This window comes from Paralichthys olivaceus, chromosome 7 (assembly GCF_024713975.1).
Source record: "Paralichthys olivaceus isolate ysfri-2021 chromosome 7, ASM2471397v2, whole genome shotgun sequence".
NCBI lineage: Eukaryota > Metazoa > Chordata > Actinopteri > Pleuronectiformes > Paralichthyidae > Paralichthys > Paralichthys olivaceus.
Window position 1 is genome coordinate 9484159 of NC_091099.1, and position 17181 is coordinate 9501339.

Genomic DNA, 17181 nt, shown 5'->3' on the forward strand with positions numbered 1-17181 from the left:
GACTTAAGGATCGAGATCAGCTCAGAGGCTTTAACCCCAGGAACATTGTTGTATCAGAGCTGATATTCAGTGTGACAGCTTAAATACCCGTCTGACGGAGAGCGAGAATCCGCTCTGTGAAGAGTCGGTCCTCAAACACGATGCGGCTAATAGCTTACCATGCTAATTCAGAGTCAAAACTGTAATTAGACACTTTGTATGGCGATAGCTGTTAATTCATTTACAGCTTCTCCCTGCTTCCTCGCCAAATGAATTCCATGTGATTAAAGCAGTGTGGGACTGGATATGCTAACAAGGATAATGAGTGATACTGCAGCTGAAGTCAGCACAGAGCCTCATTATGCAGCTGACACACCAAAAGCTATGACTTCATTTCAACCTTCTGGCTTTGCATTTATATACAGAGTGAAAGCAATTAATAAACGGCTGGTGACACCAATTCATTCACCTGAAATAGAGGCTATGGTATATTTACACTTATGCATTTAATAACTATAACTCATGTGAAGTGTATTAACAGATAACGTATAATTAGGAATATGAAGTAGCAGGTATAATCACATGTGTCATGCATATATTCATACAAAATATAATAACTGAGCAAAATGTATTTCTGAAGAAGGTCATAAGTTACAGATGAAAGTACATAGCAGATATACCAAGTAATTTAATCCTACTGCTATTTCCAAGGCCAATAAACCTAAAACTCAACATACCCTCCAGAGCTTTCCCCACATTTATAAAAAGCCTGTGAATGGTTTGCATGTGTGTATACAGTCAATAAAGTTTCTATAAAATGTGTGGGAAATCATATTGTTTGATAAATTATTTATACACAGTGATTATGAATGCTTCATGGAAAAGTTTTACTTAACAAATACATAAATAAGCATCCGGGCAGCAGAGTGGAATGGTGGTTACCACTGTGAGAAGGTTCTTGGTTTGATTCCCTGTCGAGTTCACATGTTATCTTTTTGTGGGTTTTCTTCGGGTAAACTCCACCATCCTCCCACAGTAGATTTCATCAGTATATTTATTTAATATAAGTGTGGCTGTGAGCGTTAATAGTTGCCCTGTTATTGCTGGCAGCCTGTCTCATCCAGCGTCAGATGGGATTGGCTCCAGCTGCACCCTCAAAGGATAAGCCGTTTAGATAATGGACGGATTATTGCACGTTATAAGAAATCCTTAAAATCTTCAAAATAGGTTGTGAAGTGTCAATAAAGATATTAGCAATATATTCGATAAAAAAACACTAGACGTAAGACACTTTGTTTCTGTGATTCTCACATGCAAATTGACTGATGTGATATTTCTTGTCTCTAACCTTTTATTTTGCATGAGCATGCGTGACACGCCACGGCCACAGCTGATCAAGTTCAAATCTCAAATGTGGAAATCATCATTACATTCAGCTCATGTTCTTTGCATTCATCACAGTCCATGGCTCCGAAGTCATTAGGAACGATTCGGTCACATACTGTAACTGACTAAAGCACTGGAGTCGCTAATGAAAGCCTGTTTACATCTCTGACTGTGACATATGTTTGTCGTCTGTTTGTTCTGTGAATAAATGTGAAAAGATTTGAATATCCACAGTGATATGAAGGAGTACATCACTCCTCATCTCTGAAGCATGATTACTGCAGGAGAGGAAATTGTCAACCTGAGCACTGTAAGTCAGAATTTATTAAATCCATTGCTCTGGTTTATTCTTTTTAATCAGTCAGAAGAAGGGGGGGGGGGGGGGGCTTAATGCGCTGGCTGTATCTGCTCCAATTACAAATGATGACAATGCAAAAAATGCACTCTGAAAATGAGAGGAATTACTGTTTACTTTTGGCAGCAGAGTTTACAGGAATATGGAAATGTGGACGCGAGGAGCTGATCTTTGAGATAATGCACGCATGACAGATGAGACAGATGTTTTCTTAATTCAGACAGAGCTGTTTACAATCAAAGCAGAGAGTTTTCTGTCCCCGAGGACTCATCTCAAGGTGAGCTGAAAAGATCAATCTCAACATCTGAACACATTTCTGAAGTTCATTTCACATGAAGCTAATCTGAATATATTTATTTAGTTTGGCCCTTAGCATACATCAGTAATCTCATATCCCAATAAATCGAGGAGAAAGTCCATTTTGTTATCTTACTTACTGTGCAGGCCTGTTCCGCTGCGTGTTTCTCTCAGGTCTGCATTACAACAAGGTGCAGAGAGGACGCTGGAGTCAGACTGAGAAAACAATGGATCACATGTGGAAGCAGCGTGGCAGCAGATGACAGCCTGAGGGTGGCAGGAAGATGGCAGCAGGCACGAGGGCCACTCAGACTCCCCTTCTTTTCACTGATGTTGCCAGACAGTTATGGAGGAAATGGTTGCAGGGACAGGTCGTGGTTAATACCAGCAGTCCGTTATGAGAAAGCAGGGATCACACAGGGACACGACAGCTGAATCACAGGAGGTGTTGCAGTTGCAGTTCATAACCAACTGAGTGTATTGTGTGTGTTGTTGGGGAACAAAGGCAGAAATGGCTAAAACCTTAATTTTGACTATGATGTCTCCTCAGTGTTTTGTGTATAGCTGTTGTGTAGCTGAAAAACTTTGACTCTATGTTTAGTACGACGAGATCATCCGTGTGCATGAGCCGAGAATGTCGACAAAAGTGCATATTACCCCGGCAGGTGCTCAAACATTTATGAGTTCTTCAGCTCATGTTGCTCCGCAGAGGCCTGTTAGATTTCATTGCATAATTCTGAGCTCTGTTTCAGCCTCTGTTGTGCCAATGAAGCTCTGTTTATTTGCCAGGATGTTTTTGTGTAACTGCTCCCTCAGCTCACGAGCCAGAATAACAATGACTTTTCATCATCGAAAGGACCACTTCATCCCCAGTCAGACAGGAGATTGTTGCAAAAATGGGCTCGACGCAGCTGCCTTCAGCTAACACTTCAGGCAGATCATGAACGTGAACTCACTCGATGCAGAATGAAACTGTGTTTTGATACTTTTCTAATGCTGCACTGAAAACTCATGTCATAACTGTTATTTATCTCAATGACGTGCAGTTTGTCTGGGGAGTCTATAATGAAAACCACAGGATATGAAGCACTTTTGGGTTATATTCAATTTGCACTGTTTCATCACTATATCTTCTCTGAGGAGCAACTTCAAAGATGTTGTGGTGTACGCTGCTCAAAGTGCATTTGCATGACGACAAGATAATGGGGGGCTCGCTCATTTAGAGACGTTCTGCTGTCAGGGCAGCCCTACATCAAATTATTAAGAGCTGTCCATGGTTCATATCCACTGATACCAACACCTATCTATCTATCTATCTATCTATCTATCTATCTATCTATCTATCTATCTATCTATCTATCTATCTATCTATCTATCTATCTATCTATCTGTCCATCAATCAATCCATCCATCCGTCCATCAATCAGTCCATCGATCTAACCATCTTCCCACCTGTATGTCCATCCATTCATAGATCCCAACACCTACCTTTCTTTATCAATCTACCTACCTGCCTCCATCCATTGCTAACTCTCGTTTTTCTCTCTCTTTGCATATTCTCCTTCGACTGTGACCTTCCATAAAAACCTGTTTAAGTTAAAAGCACATTAAATGTCTTTGAGAAATGGCAGCAGGATGCAGAGCTGCAGAGGCAGATGTGAGAAAACTACATGAGGACTTGAACGAGCAGCTTTACCCAGCCTCAAAATATCAGAAAGCTAACCTGCAATTTAAAATGTGCTATCAACCCTCAATGACTCCATTACTGCTCAATGCATTGTGCAGCACAGCCTTGGAAATCAGATTTAAAAGAGATTGTCTGTGGAACTAATGGCAAAAATCTGTTTTAGGCTCTGATATAAGGAATGCATGCAAAGAAGGAAGTGTCGGCCAACTGTGATCCAATGGTGCCCACTAGTGTTAAAACATTTCCCCCACATTTCTCATACACAGCAGCATAACAGTTCACAGCTTAACTCACAGCTTCTGACTGTTAATATTGTGTGAAATGACAAACAGCAAGAGGAGGACTAGAAAAACGTTTTCACACAGTGGCCTGTTGGTGCTTGTTTACTGTTGATTTACGTCCCAGTATTTGCTTTTTCTCTTGTGAAACCAAATAAACAGTATCTGCAGGGAGCTATGAGCACGAGATCTTATTCCCAAGAAGAAGAGGAGGAGGCGGAGAGAGGACGACAGGCAGAGATGCACGACACGCCATAGGCCGTGAAAGCAGATGTTATGACTATTCACACACACACACACACACACACACGCACACACATACAGCCTGAGGTGGCGACCCTTTTTGGAGCCCCAGATTCTTCTTCAAGCAGATTTTATTAACCAACAGTTAGAGGTCAGATCAGTCACATTTTACTGAGTCATACTGCAGCATGACTCTCATTTTGGTGCCAAGGAGGCTATGTTTTCATCTGCGTGAAATTGATTGATTGATTGACAATTTCTATGAAATTTGTGGAGGGGTGGGGCATGAAGGAAGAACCCATTAAAGTGTGGTGTTTTGGTTTTGGCTGATTCAGTTCAGGGAGCAGATCGAGCAGGTTGTTTCCTTTTCTCTAAAATTGCGAGAATTTGCAGCATGTACGTTGATTTCTAGTTAATATTATAATGAAAAGGCATCTTTTTGTTGAAGATGTTGTTATTATAACCATGTAAAATACAATTAGTGACATTCTTGCGGAGCCCTGATTAAATTCTGCACCCTAGGCAACAACCACTGAGGCTTGTGCCCCCCTGTCATTCATCCACAACCAGTCTCCCCCTTCCACTCTCTGATTCTGTCTGGCAAAAGCCCTCAAAACCTAAATGCTCATAATCATAACTTAGGCTATTTAGCTGCTAATGATGGCTACTTCTATGTATTCAGATACAATCTACAGCACTGTTGACTGATTTGTCTGATGCAGGATACTTTGAGGTTTAGGTCTTAAATCAAAAGGAATGGAGAAGCAGGAATGGTAGTGGCCCCCTCCAGAGTTGTAGCACCATGTTGTTCCCTGCGGAGATGTTTCCAGAGCTTATAGGGTTTCAGGTGATTAGATTAGAAGGGAGCTTGTGCAGTGAGGCTCTCTCTTAACTTTACCTTTCCTCCATGCACCAACATCATAGTTTCATCGTTTTTGACAAGAGTATATTTGTATATAAATATGAGTTTGTGTATGTGCTTTCTTCTGTTTAGATCACTGGGTCAAGTATTAAATGGTATTACTCACAGTGAACATGCTTCTTTTTCTCTCATGGCTGTGTTCTACCGCACAATGATTTGAACACAAACACAGCAAAGACACAAGCATGCACATACTGCAGACTACAGTCATTATGCAATCGTCAATGGATGTGTGGTTGAGTGTAATAGTCCCACAGCAGGAAAAAGTACAAATAAAGAAGCCAGAGTGCAGAGAAAGAAAAGAAACAGCTGATAAAATTGCTTTAGTGTTTTTGGAGCATCTCCCTCTTTATGTCCTTTTTTTTCAACTATGTCTCACGCTCTTTCTCTCTCTCTCCCACACACATGCACACACACACTCACTCTCATTCTCTCTGTCAAACTAAATGCCTAAACGTCCTCACTTGGTGGTAGGCTCAAAATGGTCCTTACATAGATATCTGTACAAGTACACACAGACACATAGGCCTACATAGCAGCTGCTGAATGTAGGTCAGTACTGTAGAGAGATGATAGAGGGAATAGTAAATCAAAACTATCTATCAGCCGATGCCACAGCAATGCTTCCCTGAGGCTAAACAGCAGAGCTGGGCGGCACACGAGTGAAACGATTGCCAAACACACACACAGACGTGATTTGACGTTTTGCATTATTAATCAGGACCAAAGAAAAACAGCTATTATCTGAATTCCAGTCGTGGTCCACTCCTCAGGGAATGTGTTTCAGGTGTCAGCATTACTTTGCATAAAATCACATGGGAATCGTGGTGTGTCCTGGTGATTAAACTCACATTTGTGCTAGTATTTATATGTATTCATGTCCCCATTGTATCTCCGTCTCACTCTCATAGACACACAATATGCCAGCTTATCAAAATGCAGATAGCACCTTCCTTTTCTTTTCTCCTGTCCAGCCGACTGAGGCACGGCTCAGAGAATAAATAAATAAGTGAACCCGGTACTGAGCTGTTGTATCAAAATCAATTGTGACGTCCATTTCTCCTCCAACTGGTGGCTTCTGCAGCACTGCACCACAGATTTATTTCTCCTCTTGTTTGTGCAATTGACCATTTGTCGAGCTGAATCAGTGGCAAAATCCAAGGTTACCACTGAGGACAGAAACACAGCCGCAGGCCCTAAGACTAACGACTTCAGTCAAGAGGCAGATTGAAAATGAGACGTGCAGGATGCACAAAGAGCTCAGGACCTTCTGGGCGGTCGAAGGACAGGCACACTCTCACATATGCCATGTTGAGAAAAATGTGTGTTTTGAGTATTAAACTCTAAGTGCTTAAAGTGGCTCTTATTGGTACTCTTAATATATCACATGTCAATGTAAAAATCGATTTGATTGCACATAATGATGCAAATCCTGGATTTATTTACCAAGCTCCCCTGGGCTTTACACAGCTTTCTCTCTGGGCTGCGCTCACTGCATCATTATCTGCCACAGCAGGAAGCTACTGCGATCAAACCCAACCTGCACTACCTTCACAGCACCAGGAAGCAACTACTGGTGAGCACTTAACGTATAAATAGTCAAATAATATCCTGTGGAATTTATAGAGAGCAGAAACAGACTAAAAAGGAGAGTGAATATCAGGCTCATCTGGTGAATAGACTCTAAATGAGGGAAAATGTCTATTAACAAGCAACTGCTTGCAATCAAGTTTGCTATAATATTATAGTCCTGTGACCCAGAGTGAATGTGTGTTGAACATCAAATCTAAAACTGACCTTGAGCAGAAAGAGGTGAAAAACTAAAACATGTATTGCACAGAATAAATCAATATTTTTAGAAGAACTGTATTAAAGATGTTGGTAATTCAGTGTAAATAAGGCAAGAAAATATTCACTAACTACACATATTGTACATTATTATTAATATATAAGTGATAATTATATATAATTTGCTGTATGAGGTCTCGTGTAGTCCTTAATCCCACACGGGACTACATTTCCTAGTCGAGTGTGACGTCATCTCTCCGCGACAGGACACGTGACGTGTTGTTGTGGTTCCTGTTCATGGAGCAGGCTGCAGGTGTTCTGCACTCAGCAGGAGAAGCTTCCTCAGGATGGAACTCACCTCTCTCCTCCTCGTCCTCTCCTCTCTCTGCGGCTGCTGCTCCGGAGCTGCTCCTCCGAACTTCGTCCTGGTTTTCGCCGATGATTTAGGTTTCGGGGATCTGGGCTGTTACGGACATCCCACCTCACTCACCCCGCACCTGGACCGTCTGGCCGCGGGAGGACTCCGCTTCACCGACTTCTACTGCACCAGCCCGGTCTGCAGCCCGTCCAGGTGCCGGCTCTCTGACTCACCCTGGGGCTAAATGAAATGACGAAATATCCTGGACCGTCAGTGTTTAAAGTGACTGTCACGTTTCAAGTAGAGGTCTTTGAAATAATTGAATTTACAAAAAACATGTTTACGTCTGACAAAAACACGCAATGGTCATGAAGTTATCGTACAGTCAGCAGTGCTGGATGGAGCGACCACCTGTTATTGACACTAAATCTTAAACCCTGCATCATTAACAAAGCAGGAATGAAAAGGGGATTCAATGTGTCATTTCCAGGCCTGTTGGTAAAATGATATTTAAATTTTACAACCATTTTCTGTCCTGAATCAACAGAAAAACATTCCTTGAGAAAATTGCTCAGAAAGAGTGAAAACCCTGCTGATTTAATTTACTGTCCGTCATTTAGAGGAAGAATCAGGCTTTAAAACTGCTGGAGAAACACATCACCCTAAAATCCCTTAAGTATATGAACTCATGTGACAGATACATTTAATTTAAAGCAAGTGGTTAAACCTCTTAATCATTCATTTAAGCTAAGAGACGACTGATAAATACAATATAGCTTTATTTGTTTTACTTTACAGTTATAGTAGTTAGATGTAAAAAAAAAAATACGCAAAACATCTCTAATGCTTTATATTCTTCTTTCCAGCACAACATCTGCATATTTCTTGAATTTGCTATAGAAATATATGTAGGCCAGCATGTGTTATGCAACAGGAACCAAAGATAAAGTGGTTAATAATCTCTGTGTGTTCCAGTGTGGCCAGGAAACAAAGAAACATCTATTATAGGTGTAATTATAGAAAATATTAATAATACTGGCATTACAATTTGATACCAACACAGCAGAAATAATAAGTGTCAGACAGTGTGACTTGTATTTATACATTTTAACTTCACATGGCACAGTACATGAAGGAGGAGCTTCAAACAGATCTGTAATAAAGTTAAGTGTTTGGTTTAACTGTTCATTTAAGTCTCAGTCTCTGAGACTGACTTATCCTCAGAGGCTGTTTTTGTGTAATCGGAAAGAAAGAAGGATTTGAACAGGCAGAAAATTCTAATCAGAAGCAAATAGATACAGATCAGTGATGGGTCATGCGTTCAGAGCTCCGCGTCAAGTCAGATTCATTTGTGCAGCAGTTTAAAAACAACAGGAGTTGCTTTACAAACACGGCAAAGAAAAAACAGAGCGATAGGAAGATGCAATAAAAAGATAAAAGAAGATAAGAAAAAAATGAGTCATTAGCAGAATCTTAAGACAGAATCAGGCTGAATTAAATGCAAGATTCAAAACATAGGTTTTAAAATTAGATGTAAAACTGTCAATAGTAGAAGAAGTCTACTGTGGGGGTGGGAGACTATTCCAAAGCTTTTGGGGAAACAACATATAGAAGCTCGGTCTCCTTCAGCTTTTTGACGAGAAGGGGTGGGGGGGATTGACTAAGAGTTGTTGTGAAAAGATGGATAAGGGTTGTTGTTGTTGTGAGGGGAGTAATATGATCTCTCGTCTTAAGTCAATATGATTCTTATGTGGTGAAAGCTGCTTCTCACGATGCTACAGACCTGCTTATCAAAATGAATGACAGTAAGAACAGTGTGTAGGAGGCGATTACCATAATGACAAGACACAATAACAGTTTTCCAGTGACAGCTGACTCACTGTTCAGCTCTGACTGGTCACTAATCTATGTGTGTGGCTGTGTCACACACTTAAGTTGTCATAACATTAGTGATTACAGATTTGAACACACTGTCAACCGAGACCATCAACACCGTCCCTTCAGATTCAGTCTGAAAATTCATCCTTGTGGTTATATACACTTTCCAGTCCATCCTTGTTCCGTTAATTAACAGCCTTGTTTGATGACGTCTTCTCAGAGCATCGTTGTTGACAGGACGTTACCAGACTCGCTCTGGCATCTACCCAGGAGTGTTGTACCCAGGCTCTATAGGCGGACTTCCTCTGAATGAGACCACCATCGCTGAGGTCCTGAAACCTTTGGGCTATGCCACAGCTGCCGTGGGAAAGTGGCACCTGGGATTTGGGGCCAATGGGATGTATCTTCCAACCAAGCAGGGGTTTGACCAGTACCTGGGGATCCCTTACTCCCATGACATGGTTAGTGGGATTGAGTTTTAAAAGATGAATCTGTGATAGTATTTGTTAAAGTATCTTTTTCGTGTGTAGCATCAATTTGAATGTGTTTTTCTCTGTGCCTGCTCTTTCCCCAGGGCCCGTGTTGGAACTTGACTTGTTTCCCTCCAGATGTGAAGTGTTTCGGATTGTGTGATATCGGCGGAGTAACCGTCCCACTGATGCACAATGACGCCATCAAGCAGCAACCGGTCGACTTCCTGGACCTGGAGAAGACTTACAGTGACTTCGCAACCAACTTCATCACCACATCGGCCAAGAAAAATCAACCTTTCTTCCTCTACTATCCCTCTCATGTAAGTAGCACATGTGGAATGTATATTATCAGTCCCCCCAAAGATTGTGGAAACTCTTCACTCTCCCCTTCCTCCTCCAGCACACCCACTACCCCCAGTATGCAGGTCCAGAGGCCGCCGGAAAGTCATTAAGGGGCCCATTTGGAGATGCTCTGCTGGAGTTTGACAACACTATCGGAAACATACTGACAACCCTGGAGAAGACAGGAGTCATCAACAACACTCTGGTCTTCTTCACCTCGGACAATGGGTTGGTTTGTGTTTGTGCTCAAATGAATCGAAGGCCTTTATTCGTACCTTCTTACTTCAAACTGTCATTTTCACCTGCGTCTACAACCAGCAGCTGTGGAGCGTTAGCCTCTGTTCGAAGGTCAAAGTGCCTAATCTTTAGATGCACCATCATATCATTGGATTTATGGCCTTCTTGTCCATTTATTGTCTTTATCAAACGTGTTGTTTGTGTCTCTGTGTGTAGACCTGAACTGATGCGCATGTCCCGTGGAGGTAACGCTGGCCCTCTGAAATGTGGGAAAGGCACCACATATGACGGAGGCATGAGGGAGCCAGCCATCGCGTACTGGCCAGGGACCATCCGACCAGGTGAGGACATCATGGTCAGCTGCAGAATGTCCACACTGGTGCCTTAACTGGGATTTAAAGGAAACTCAGCCAATATCAGTTCAAAGACCACATTGATGGTTTTCCTTGTTTCAGTCACATACACTGAGTCATTTTAAAAAGTAAACCACACGCCAATAGGATTTTTATACTGATTTCAGACATCAACTGGTCTCCTTTCATCCATTCCACCAAGGAGGTCATGTTTCCCCTCACTCTGTTTGTTGCTGTTTGTTACATTTTGGTGTGGATCTGGATCCATCACTTTTAACTCTTTTGCCGTTTTCTAATGATGAAAATATCTGTCATGTTTAAGGGACTGATATCTATGAGTGAGTGAAACTTGGTGCAGTTTGTCTGAATTTAAGGGGAGTGTTGGGCCTTGCTCCATTGTGTGCCACTCTAGTTTTAGTATGAAAATAAACCCATTTAAATGTAACTTTTTAATGATTTCTGCTGCATCTCTTTAGGTGTGACTCATGAGCTGGCCAGCACTCTAGACATCCTCCCCACCATATCAACCCTGGCAGGAGCCAAACTCCCCCAGGTGATGCTGGATGGAGTCGATATGACAGAGATCCTTGTCCAGCAAGGAAAGGTAGCTGGTGTCATACCTCACTGCAGCAGATTGAAAACCAAGATAATGTATTACGATGAATTTCATGATGTTTTTAAAATTCTTGTTTTGCAGAGTAAAAGGGAGACGATGATCTTCTACCCCACAGACCCCAGTGAGATGTATGGTCTGTTTGCTCTCAGGTTGGGGAAGTACAAGGCCCACTACTACACACGAGGTAAAATAGGTTTCATGTGCTCCAAAGCAGAATAGCATCATCAGAACTGAGGTGGTTTTGACTGGTTGCTTACATGTTTTTGCATCAGGTGCCACTCACAGTGGCACGACCCCGGACCAAGACTGCCCAGTATTCGCTGTTCTCAAGGCCCACGACCCTCCTCTGCTTTTCAACCTGGAGTTGGACCCCTCTGAGAACTACCCGCTGCCTCTGATGGGGAAACCCGACCTCAAAGCCCTGCTGGAGAGGATGAAGAGAGTCAAGCAGCAGTTTGAAGCCTCCATGGTGTTTGGGCAGAGCCAGGTATCAAAAGGAATAGACCACAACCTGGAGCCGTGCTGCAATCCTCAGTGTACCCCCAAACCCAACTGCTGCCAGTGCTGATGGGACAGATGTGTGGGGGAGGCTGAAGGTACTGCACGGATTTTACTTTAGTGCTCAAAGCACAAGATGAGATGGTGATTTAGAAATGATATTCAGCTTCCTGTTTGTGGAATGTTGAGGATTCAATACAGCTCAGACTGAAAAGTAATTTTGCAAATAATCTGTTTTCCTCAGTGAGGAAAAAATGTTTTTAATGTTAATATTGATTATATTTCTAACTAGAAGAGCACCCAGAGGAAGTAACACTCTATCTCACCATGTTAAAAACAGCGGAACATTCATGGATACACACATCTATCTGGATCTTTTGCCATGGGTCATTCCCCGACCCGACACAAATGGAAATTGTTTCAGTCATTTTTGCGAAATTCTGCAAACTAAAAAAACTGAGAAACAAAGGCAGATGAAAACATAACCTCCTCAGTGGAGGAAATTATGCAATTATGCACTATATAATTCCCTCTGCCAAGGAAGTTATGTTTTCGTTTGTCTGTTAGTAGGATTATGCAAAAATGACTACTTTTACCAAAACCTGGTGGAAGGATGTGTAATGAGTTTGGAAAGAACCCATAAAATGTTTAGGGGGGCTCATCCAGAAATGTTTTTTCTCTTTCTATAAGATGGTGAAATAGTTTTAATTGATCCATTGTGAAATTAAGCATTCTTTCTCATCATATGATTTTCAGTATTAATGAGGATTTATTTGTGAAAATGTTTTGCAGCACATTTCAATCACACAAACAAAGAGTGGATGTGAACAATAAAGACGTGCAAAAAGTTTTGGACATCAAGCATATATTTTATTCATAAGACCAGATCCATGACAAGGCAGAATGATTTTTTTTTTGTCATTTTTTTCCTTTGTTTTCAATTTTACAAGTCCTTGTTTTTAAAGATACAAGATAGGATATGTTGGTTCTGTCACATACGGTTTTGCTCTAGGTATACAGTGAAGAATCTTGTTAATGTAGTAAAGTCAAAAGTTTGGTTTAACTGTTAATGTATGTCTCAGCGGCTAATATGGGAGGAGATCATCCTCAGTGGCTGTTTTTGTGCAGTTGAAAGTGAGGAAGGATTTGTAACAAGGTAGAAAATCATAGTCAGAAGCAGATAAATACAGATCAGTGATGGGGAACGCTGTCAGAGCTCAAAGGTGATTACTACAATCGCCAGTATAGTTTTCCACCGACAGCTGACTCAGTCTTATCTTTACTATTCAGCTCTAACAGCTGATCGGTCAGTAATCTGGTGGGTGTGTCACACTCTTCATGAATATGCCCTACATGTGCTGCTGAAGCCTGTTCATAGAGACTTTATGGAATAAATCCCACCTGTGTGACAGAGACTGGGATAAACACCTTGTGTGGAAACATAAGACACTGAAATAAAATTATTGCAGATCACAGATATTTAACGTTTTTCAAATCTTTCAGGGCCTTTTGTCTGGTTGTGATCTTTTTGTTTTTTTATATTTCTTTTTAGTTAATGTACATATTCATTTCAGTAACATACTCAACATAAAGGACACAGCACTATCTTAGATTCGCTATTGTATATACATGGTCTAACTGACAGCGATACATATGCAGATAACACCCTGCCTTCCTCCTGTCATATTAACATTCAGTGAAATCCTGCAAATAATATGAGGTGCTTGTTTGTTCTGGTGGACTGTGACTGAAAGCAGCAGAACAAGAAGCCAAACAGAACGAGCGTTTGATGAGGATGGTCGGGAGAGGTAAAACCTCAAAGCCTAAAATTTCATGTAGCAGTCGGCTGTGGTGACTGCATCATGTTCGACCCTCTCCTCTTTGTAAGGTGCTATAAAATAAGTCGGTTATTGTGTAACGTGTGAACGATGCTGTAATCCTTCATCGGACTAAAAGCAATAAATAAATAAATATGGGACCATGTTGCTATCCCTCCTGTCTTTCATAGTTAAAAACAGATCAAAGTCTAACCATTTACATAACTATAAAACTTCATATTTAACTCGTCATTAAAGGTTTAATTCAACTTTGATACCAAGTCAGAGAATTAAGCAAGTCGCTCTCACTGCACAGTAGCCACCACTCGGCCAAACAACTTAACTGCCACACGGTCCAGTCGTCCCTTCCAGTTTAACCGCCCAGTCAAAAGCAAAAAACGAAGACAAGAGCGTCACTGAAATCCAACAGTTCAACAGTCAGAGGTGTGAGGATATGGCTTTTCAGAGGGCCTTTGACCTTTCTGCTTTCTTTGACCTGTAAGTCACATCAATCATTGCAAAGCACACAGTGACGATCCACGGTTTTACACGGTTAAATGATTTCCTGTGACGGCTCCCCACGGTGAAGCTCGACAAACATATTTTCAGGACGGGACAAAAGTAAAAAAAACGGTTCTGTCAAATCCCTACAGATGTGTGGACAGTTACCACGCTCAGTCTGAATAAAACATCTGCAGGGCTAATGACATTCAAAGTTCAGTTCCAATCATTAAAACTTTTCAAAAAGAATCAGTCGTACATAATCTCTACTTACTTCTGTCAGTCATGAATACCTTAAAGAGAACTAAGAAGAAAGTCCCCTCCATTAGCTTCAAATGTGAGTGTCTCTTAATTAGTGTGGATGAGGCGCCTGTATGTCTACTCTCTATACATGTATTTACAACACACACTACGTCTTGTATGCAACACATGGGTAAGCTCGGACCAAGGACGGTTCACTGTACTCTCTCTACTTTGCTCCAATGTCACTATCAGTAGAAATCTAATCAGCAGTTTGCCAATATTGAACAAATACATATTTACAGTTAATCAAACTCCCGGCCTCCTGATTCCACACCGCTCCCGTACTGATTGTTGAGCTGCTTGCCATTCACTTGGATATGTGTATTTCTTGTGTGTGTCTGTGTGCATTAACCCTACTAGCCATGCATTGAAAAGTGAAACAGCAGTAGTAGGTAACATCATTTTTTTTTTTTTTTCATTTCAAAAGAAGAACCTTTAAATAAACAGGTGCTCAGCGTCTTAGTTTTATATCATAGAAAAGGATAAAAGAAACAGGCAATCAACCCATCGAGGTGATGGGGATGAACAGAGAGAAAGAGAGAGAGAGAAAGAGAGAAAGAGAGAGATGGATGAAGTAAGTCGCATACTGTAGAAATGAAGTTCCCAGTTTTTAGAGGGACACAGAAGAGTATTTTTTACTATGGAGAGAAGACCCCCCACTCACAGTGCCCTCTGGTGGCAAACTTGATGAACATACACAAGCTGTAGAGGAGGAAGGTGGTCGTCGCTGCAACACTTCTTACTCTAGGTAAATGTCCTCAGTGGGGCAAGCGTACTCCAGATGTTCCTGGTAGTACTCCTGGAAGGCTCGACTGCAGAAAACACAGATGAGAACATGACGAAATATCTCAACAATCCCTCTATTTTTACACATCCAGACTTCGCAATTTCAGCAAATAATTAACTCTGCAAATAAGAGTGGGGTTCTTCAGATCGTAAATTAGGTTATAAATATGATATCTCAAGTTTAATTCTTCCTGAAGTCTGAATCGTGTGCATGTCAACAAAGTTTGGGAGAAAAGGTTTTTGCCAAAATTCTAAATTTCAGATTGTAAACTTCTGATGCCTACTGTAAACTAAAGGATAGTATCTATGGCAATTATAGCTGCTGGCTGTGCCATCGACATGTGAATGGATGAGTGAACTCTTTCCTAACAAATTTCTATGTAGTACAAACAAAAAAGTGCTCAGTAAACAGAATCCTAGTGGAAACTGATTTCTTTGAATCAAGGACAGAAGCTGTTTTTCATGATGTCTGCCTTCGTCATTGGGTCTGGACCCAAGAGAGAGCGAGCAGGATGAGAAGGTGATAGATGAATCAGTTCAGCTCTTACTCAGCTGCCTGCTTTCACTCCATCCAGAGACAATGAACTATCTGCATCTTTAATTATTCAAATCTGACCTTACACACAAGCACACACACAAAAGACTAGTGTGTAAAATAAACCTGGAGCATTGTGTTGTTATCCAGCTACAATAGGGAGTAAAAAAATGATACCAATATTTTGGCCGATAAATATTTTCCAAAAGAATTAGCAATGATTTCTAAGACGTCATTATCAAACCCGAAGATATAGAAATTTAATTGAGGCTTGATATTTTACACTTTAACTATTAACTTTATTATAAATAATTATGAATAAAAAGAAAACACGATTGCAATCAAATATGTAGAACTTGAATTAGGACAATAAACATAAATGCACATCTCTTTCTGCATAGTTAATTATGTAAAATAAGTTTTCATATAGGTGCATTTCAGCAGACTGCAATATAAATCATCAAAGAGCATCATTACTGTCCCAGGATCTGTGCTTGATGTATAGTAACTGATCTAAATGATGTAACTCACCCAACACACTCTGCTACAGGTCGCATGGATTCCTGGGAAACAAACACATGGCAAGCAAATCTGTTCAGCATGGGGTGCTTGGTGATGAAGCCGAAGTAGCTGCAGAAAGAAGAAAACAGTGTGATGCAACCAGTCAGCTGTTCCACTGGAATCTGCAAACATCAAGACAGAAGATCGTTTGTTTACCAGTTGTTCCTCGGATGGCATCCACAGAACGAGATGTTCTTCATCTGGAAGAAGTGACTACATCTGTCGTACTGAAGAGGTGCGAGAGACGCACAGAGGGTGTTTAAATTCAAATGGTGTACAGAATACACACAGAACAGTTTGCATTCACAGTGTCAACATACTTTCAACCCTGAGTTTGTTCATTTTGAAAAACTTGAAACTTGAACATGAAAGGATGGGATCAGATCATGGGGCATATTTAAGATTTTTTTTCACATCTATCATTTTTAGTTTTTGCACATTTTCACTGATTTCTTTAAATAATTCATGGATCTTAATGAAAAAATCAAGCATGTGTGGGAGACTGATATCAATAATTTGGTGCAGACCCATATAAAAATCATGATTGATTGTCAGTGGAGGTATGACCCCTACTAAGTGACATGATAGATTCGATTTTTTTATGCTAAACTCTGATCCTTAACTCTGTAGTTTACAGGTTCATTCAATATACTTTAAACAAATTGTCGTAAATGTTCAATAGAGCACTACTCCAATATTATTGCATTTTATAGTTATGACTGGTTGAAAACACGTAATTGATCCATTCATTCATTTATCCATACCTCGTCGAGGGTGTCAAATTCATCCTCCAAGCTCATGATCAGTTTCACTCCCTGCAAGCTAATCTCCAACTCACACAAGGAAGGAGGTCGCACATGTACCGTCCGTTTCCTCGATATCGCAATCTAAGCAGCAGAAAAACGTTCATGTTAATAAAACATAATTTTAAACTGCAAATTGTATGTGTACATATTTTTGTGCATGTGTTTTGCTGTTTTCCACTTTG

The 17181-nt window shown here is 40.8% G+C and overlaps 2 protein-coding genes across 4 annotated transcripts in view; one reads left to right on the plus strand and one right to left on the minus strand.

Annotated features, from left to right (window-relative positions):
* The first annotated feature begins 7191 nt into the window (after window positions 1-7191).
* Window positions 7192-16320, plus strand: arsa (arylsulfatase A). 3 transcript variants are annotated; one of them, XR_011243563.1, is made up of 9 exons: window positions 7194-7506; window positions 9392-9632; window positions 9746-9964; window positions 10045-10214; window positions 10440-10564; window positions 11053-11180; window positions 11274-11376; window positions 11465-11810; window positions 11892-13167. XR_011243563.1 is itself a non-coding variant. In XM_069529289.1 (9 exons), the coding sequence occupies exons 1-8, from the start codon at window positions 7283-7285 to the stop codon at window positions 11758-11760; spliced, it is 1506 nt and encodes a 501-aa protein (XP_069385390.1). In that variant the 5' UTR covers window positions 7199-7282; the 3' UTR covers window positions 11761-11788; window positions 16183-16320. The 3 variants fall into 3 exon arrangements, 2 of the variants coding, with proteins under 2 accessions (XP_069385389.1, XP_069385390.1); XM_069529289.1 differs by lacking the exon at window positions 11892-13167 and adding an exon at window positions 16183-16320 and having other exon boundaries at window positions 7199-7506; window positions 11465-11788; XM_069529288.1 differs by having other exon boundaries at window positions 7192-7506; window positions 11465-12545.
* mapk8ip2 (mitogen-activated protein kinase 8 interacting protein 2) overlaps window positions 12539-17181 on the minus strand; it is a 28946-nt gene continuing 24303 nt past the window's right edge. The window contains exons 11-14 of the mRNA XM_020079069.2: window positions 16958-17080; window positions 16350-16420; window positions 16164-16262; window positions 12539-15123 (exon numbers count right to left, since the gene is read on the minus strand). Coding sequence (XP_019934628.2) covers window positions 15051-15123; window positions 16164-16262; window positions 16350-16420; window positions 16958-17080 — 366 coding nt within the window. The 3' untranslated portion in view covers window positions 12539-15050. The remainder of the gene's footprint in view (window positions 15124-16163; window positions 16263-16349; window positions 16421-16957; window positions 17081-17181) is intronic.

What these genes read in the sequence shown, in the direction of transcription:
- arsa (XM_069529288.1), top strand. Translation starts at nt 7,283, where the DNA reads ATGGAACTCACCTCTCTCCTCCTCGTCCTCTCCTCTCTCTGCGGCTGC. An exon ending in TCCCTTACTCCCATGACATG is followed by an intron (nt 9,633 to 9,745) that starts GTTAGTGGGATT and finishes CTCTTTCCCCAG; the next exon opens with GGCCCGTGTTGGAACTTGAC. An exon ending in GCCAGGGACCATCCGACCAG is followed by an intron (nt 10,565 to 11,052) that starts GTGAGGACATCA and finishes GCATCTCTTTAG; the next exon opens with GTGTGACTCATGAGCTGGCC.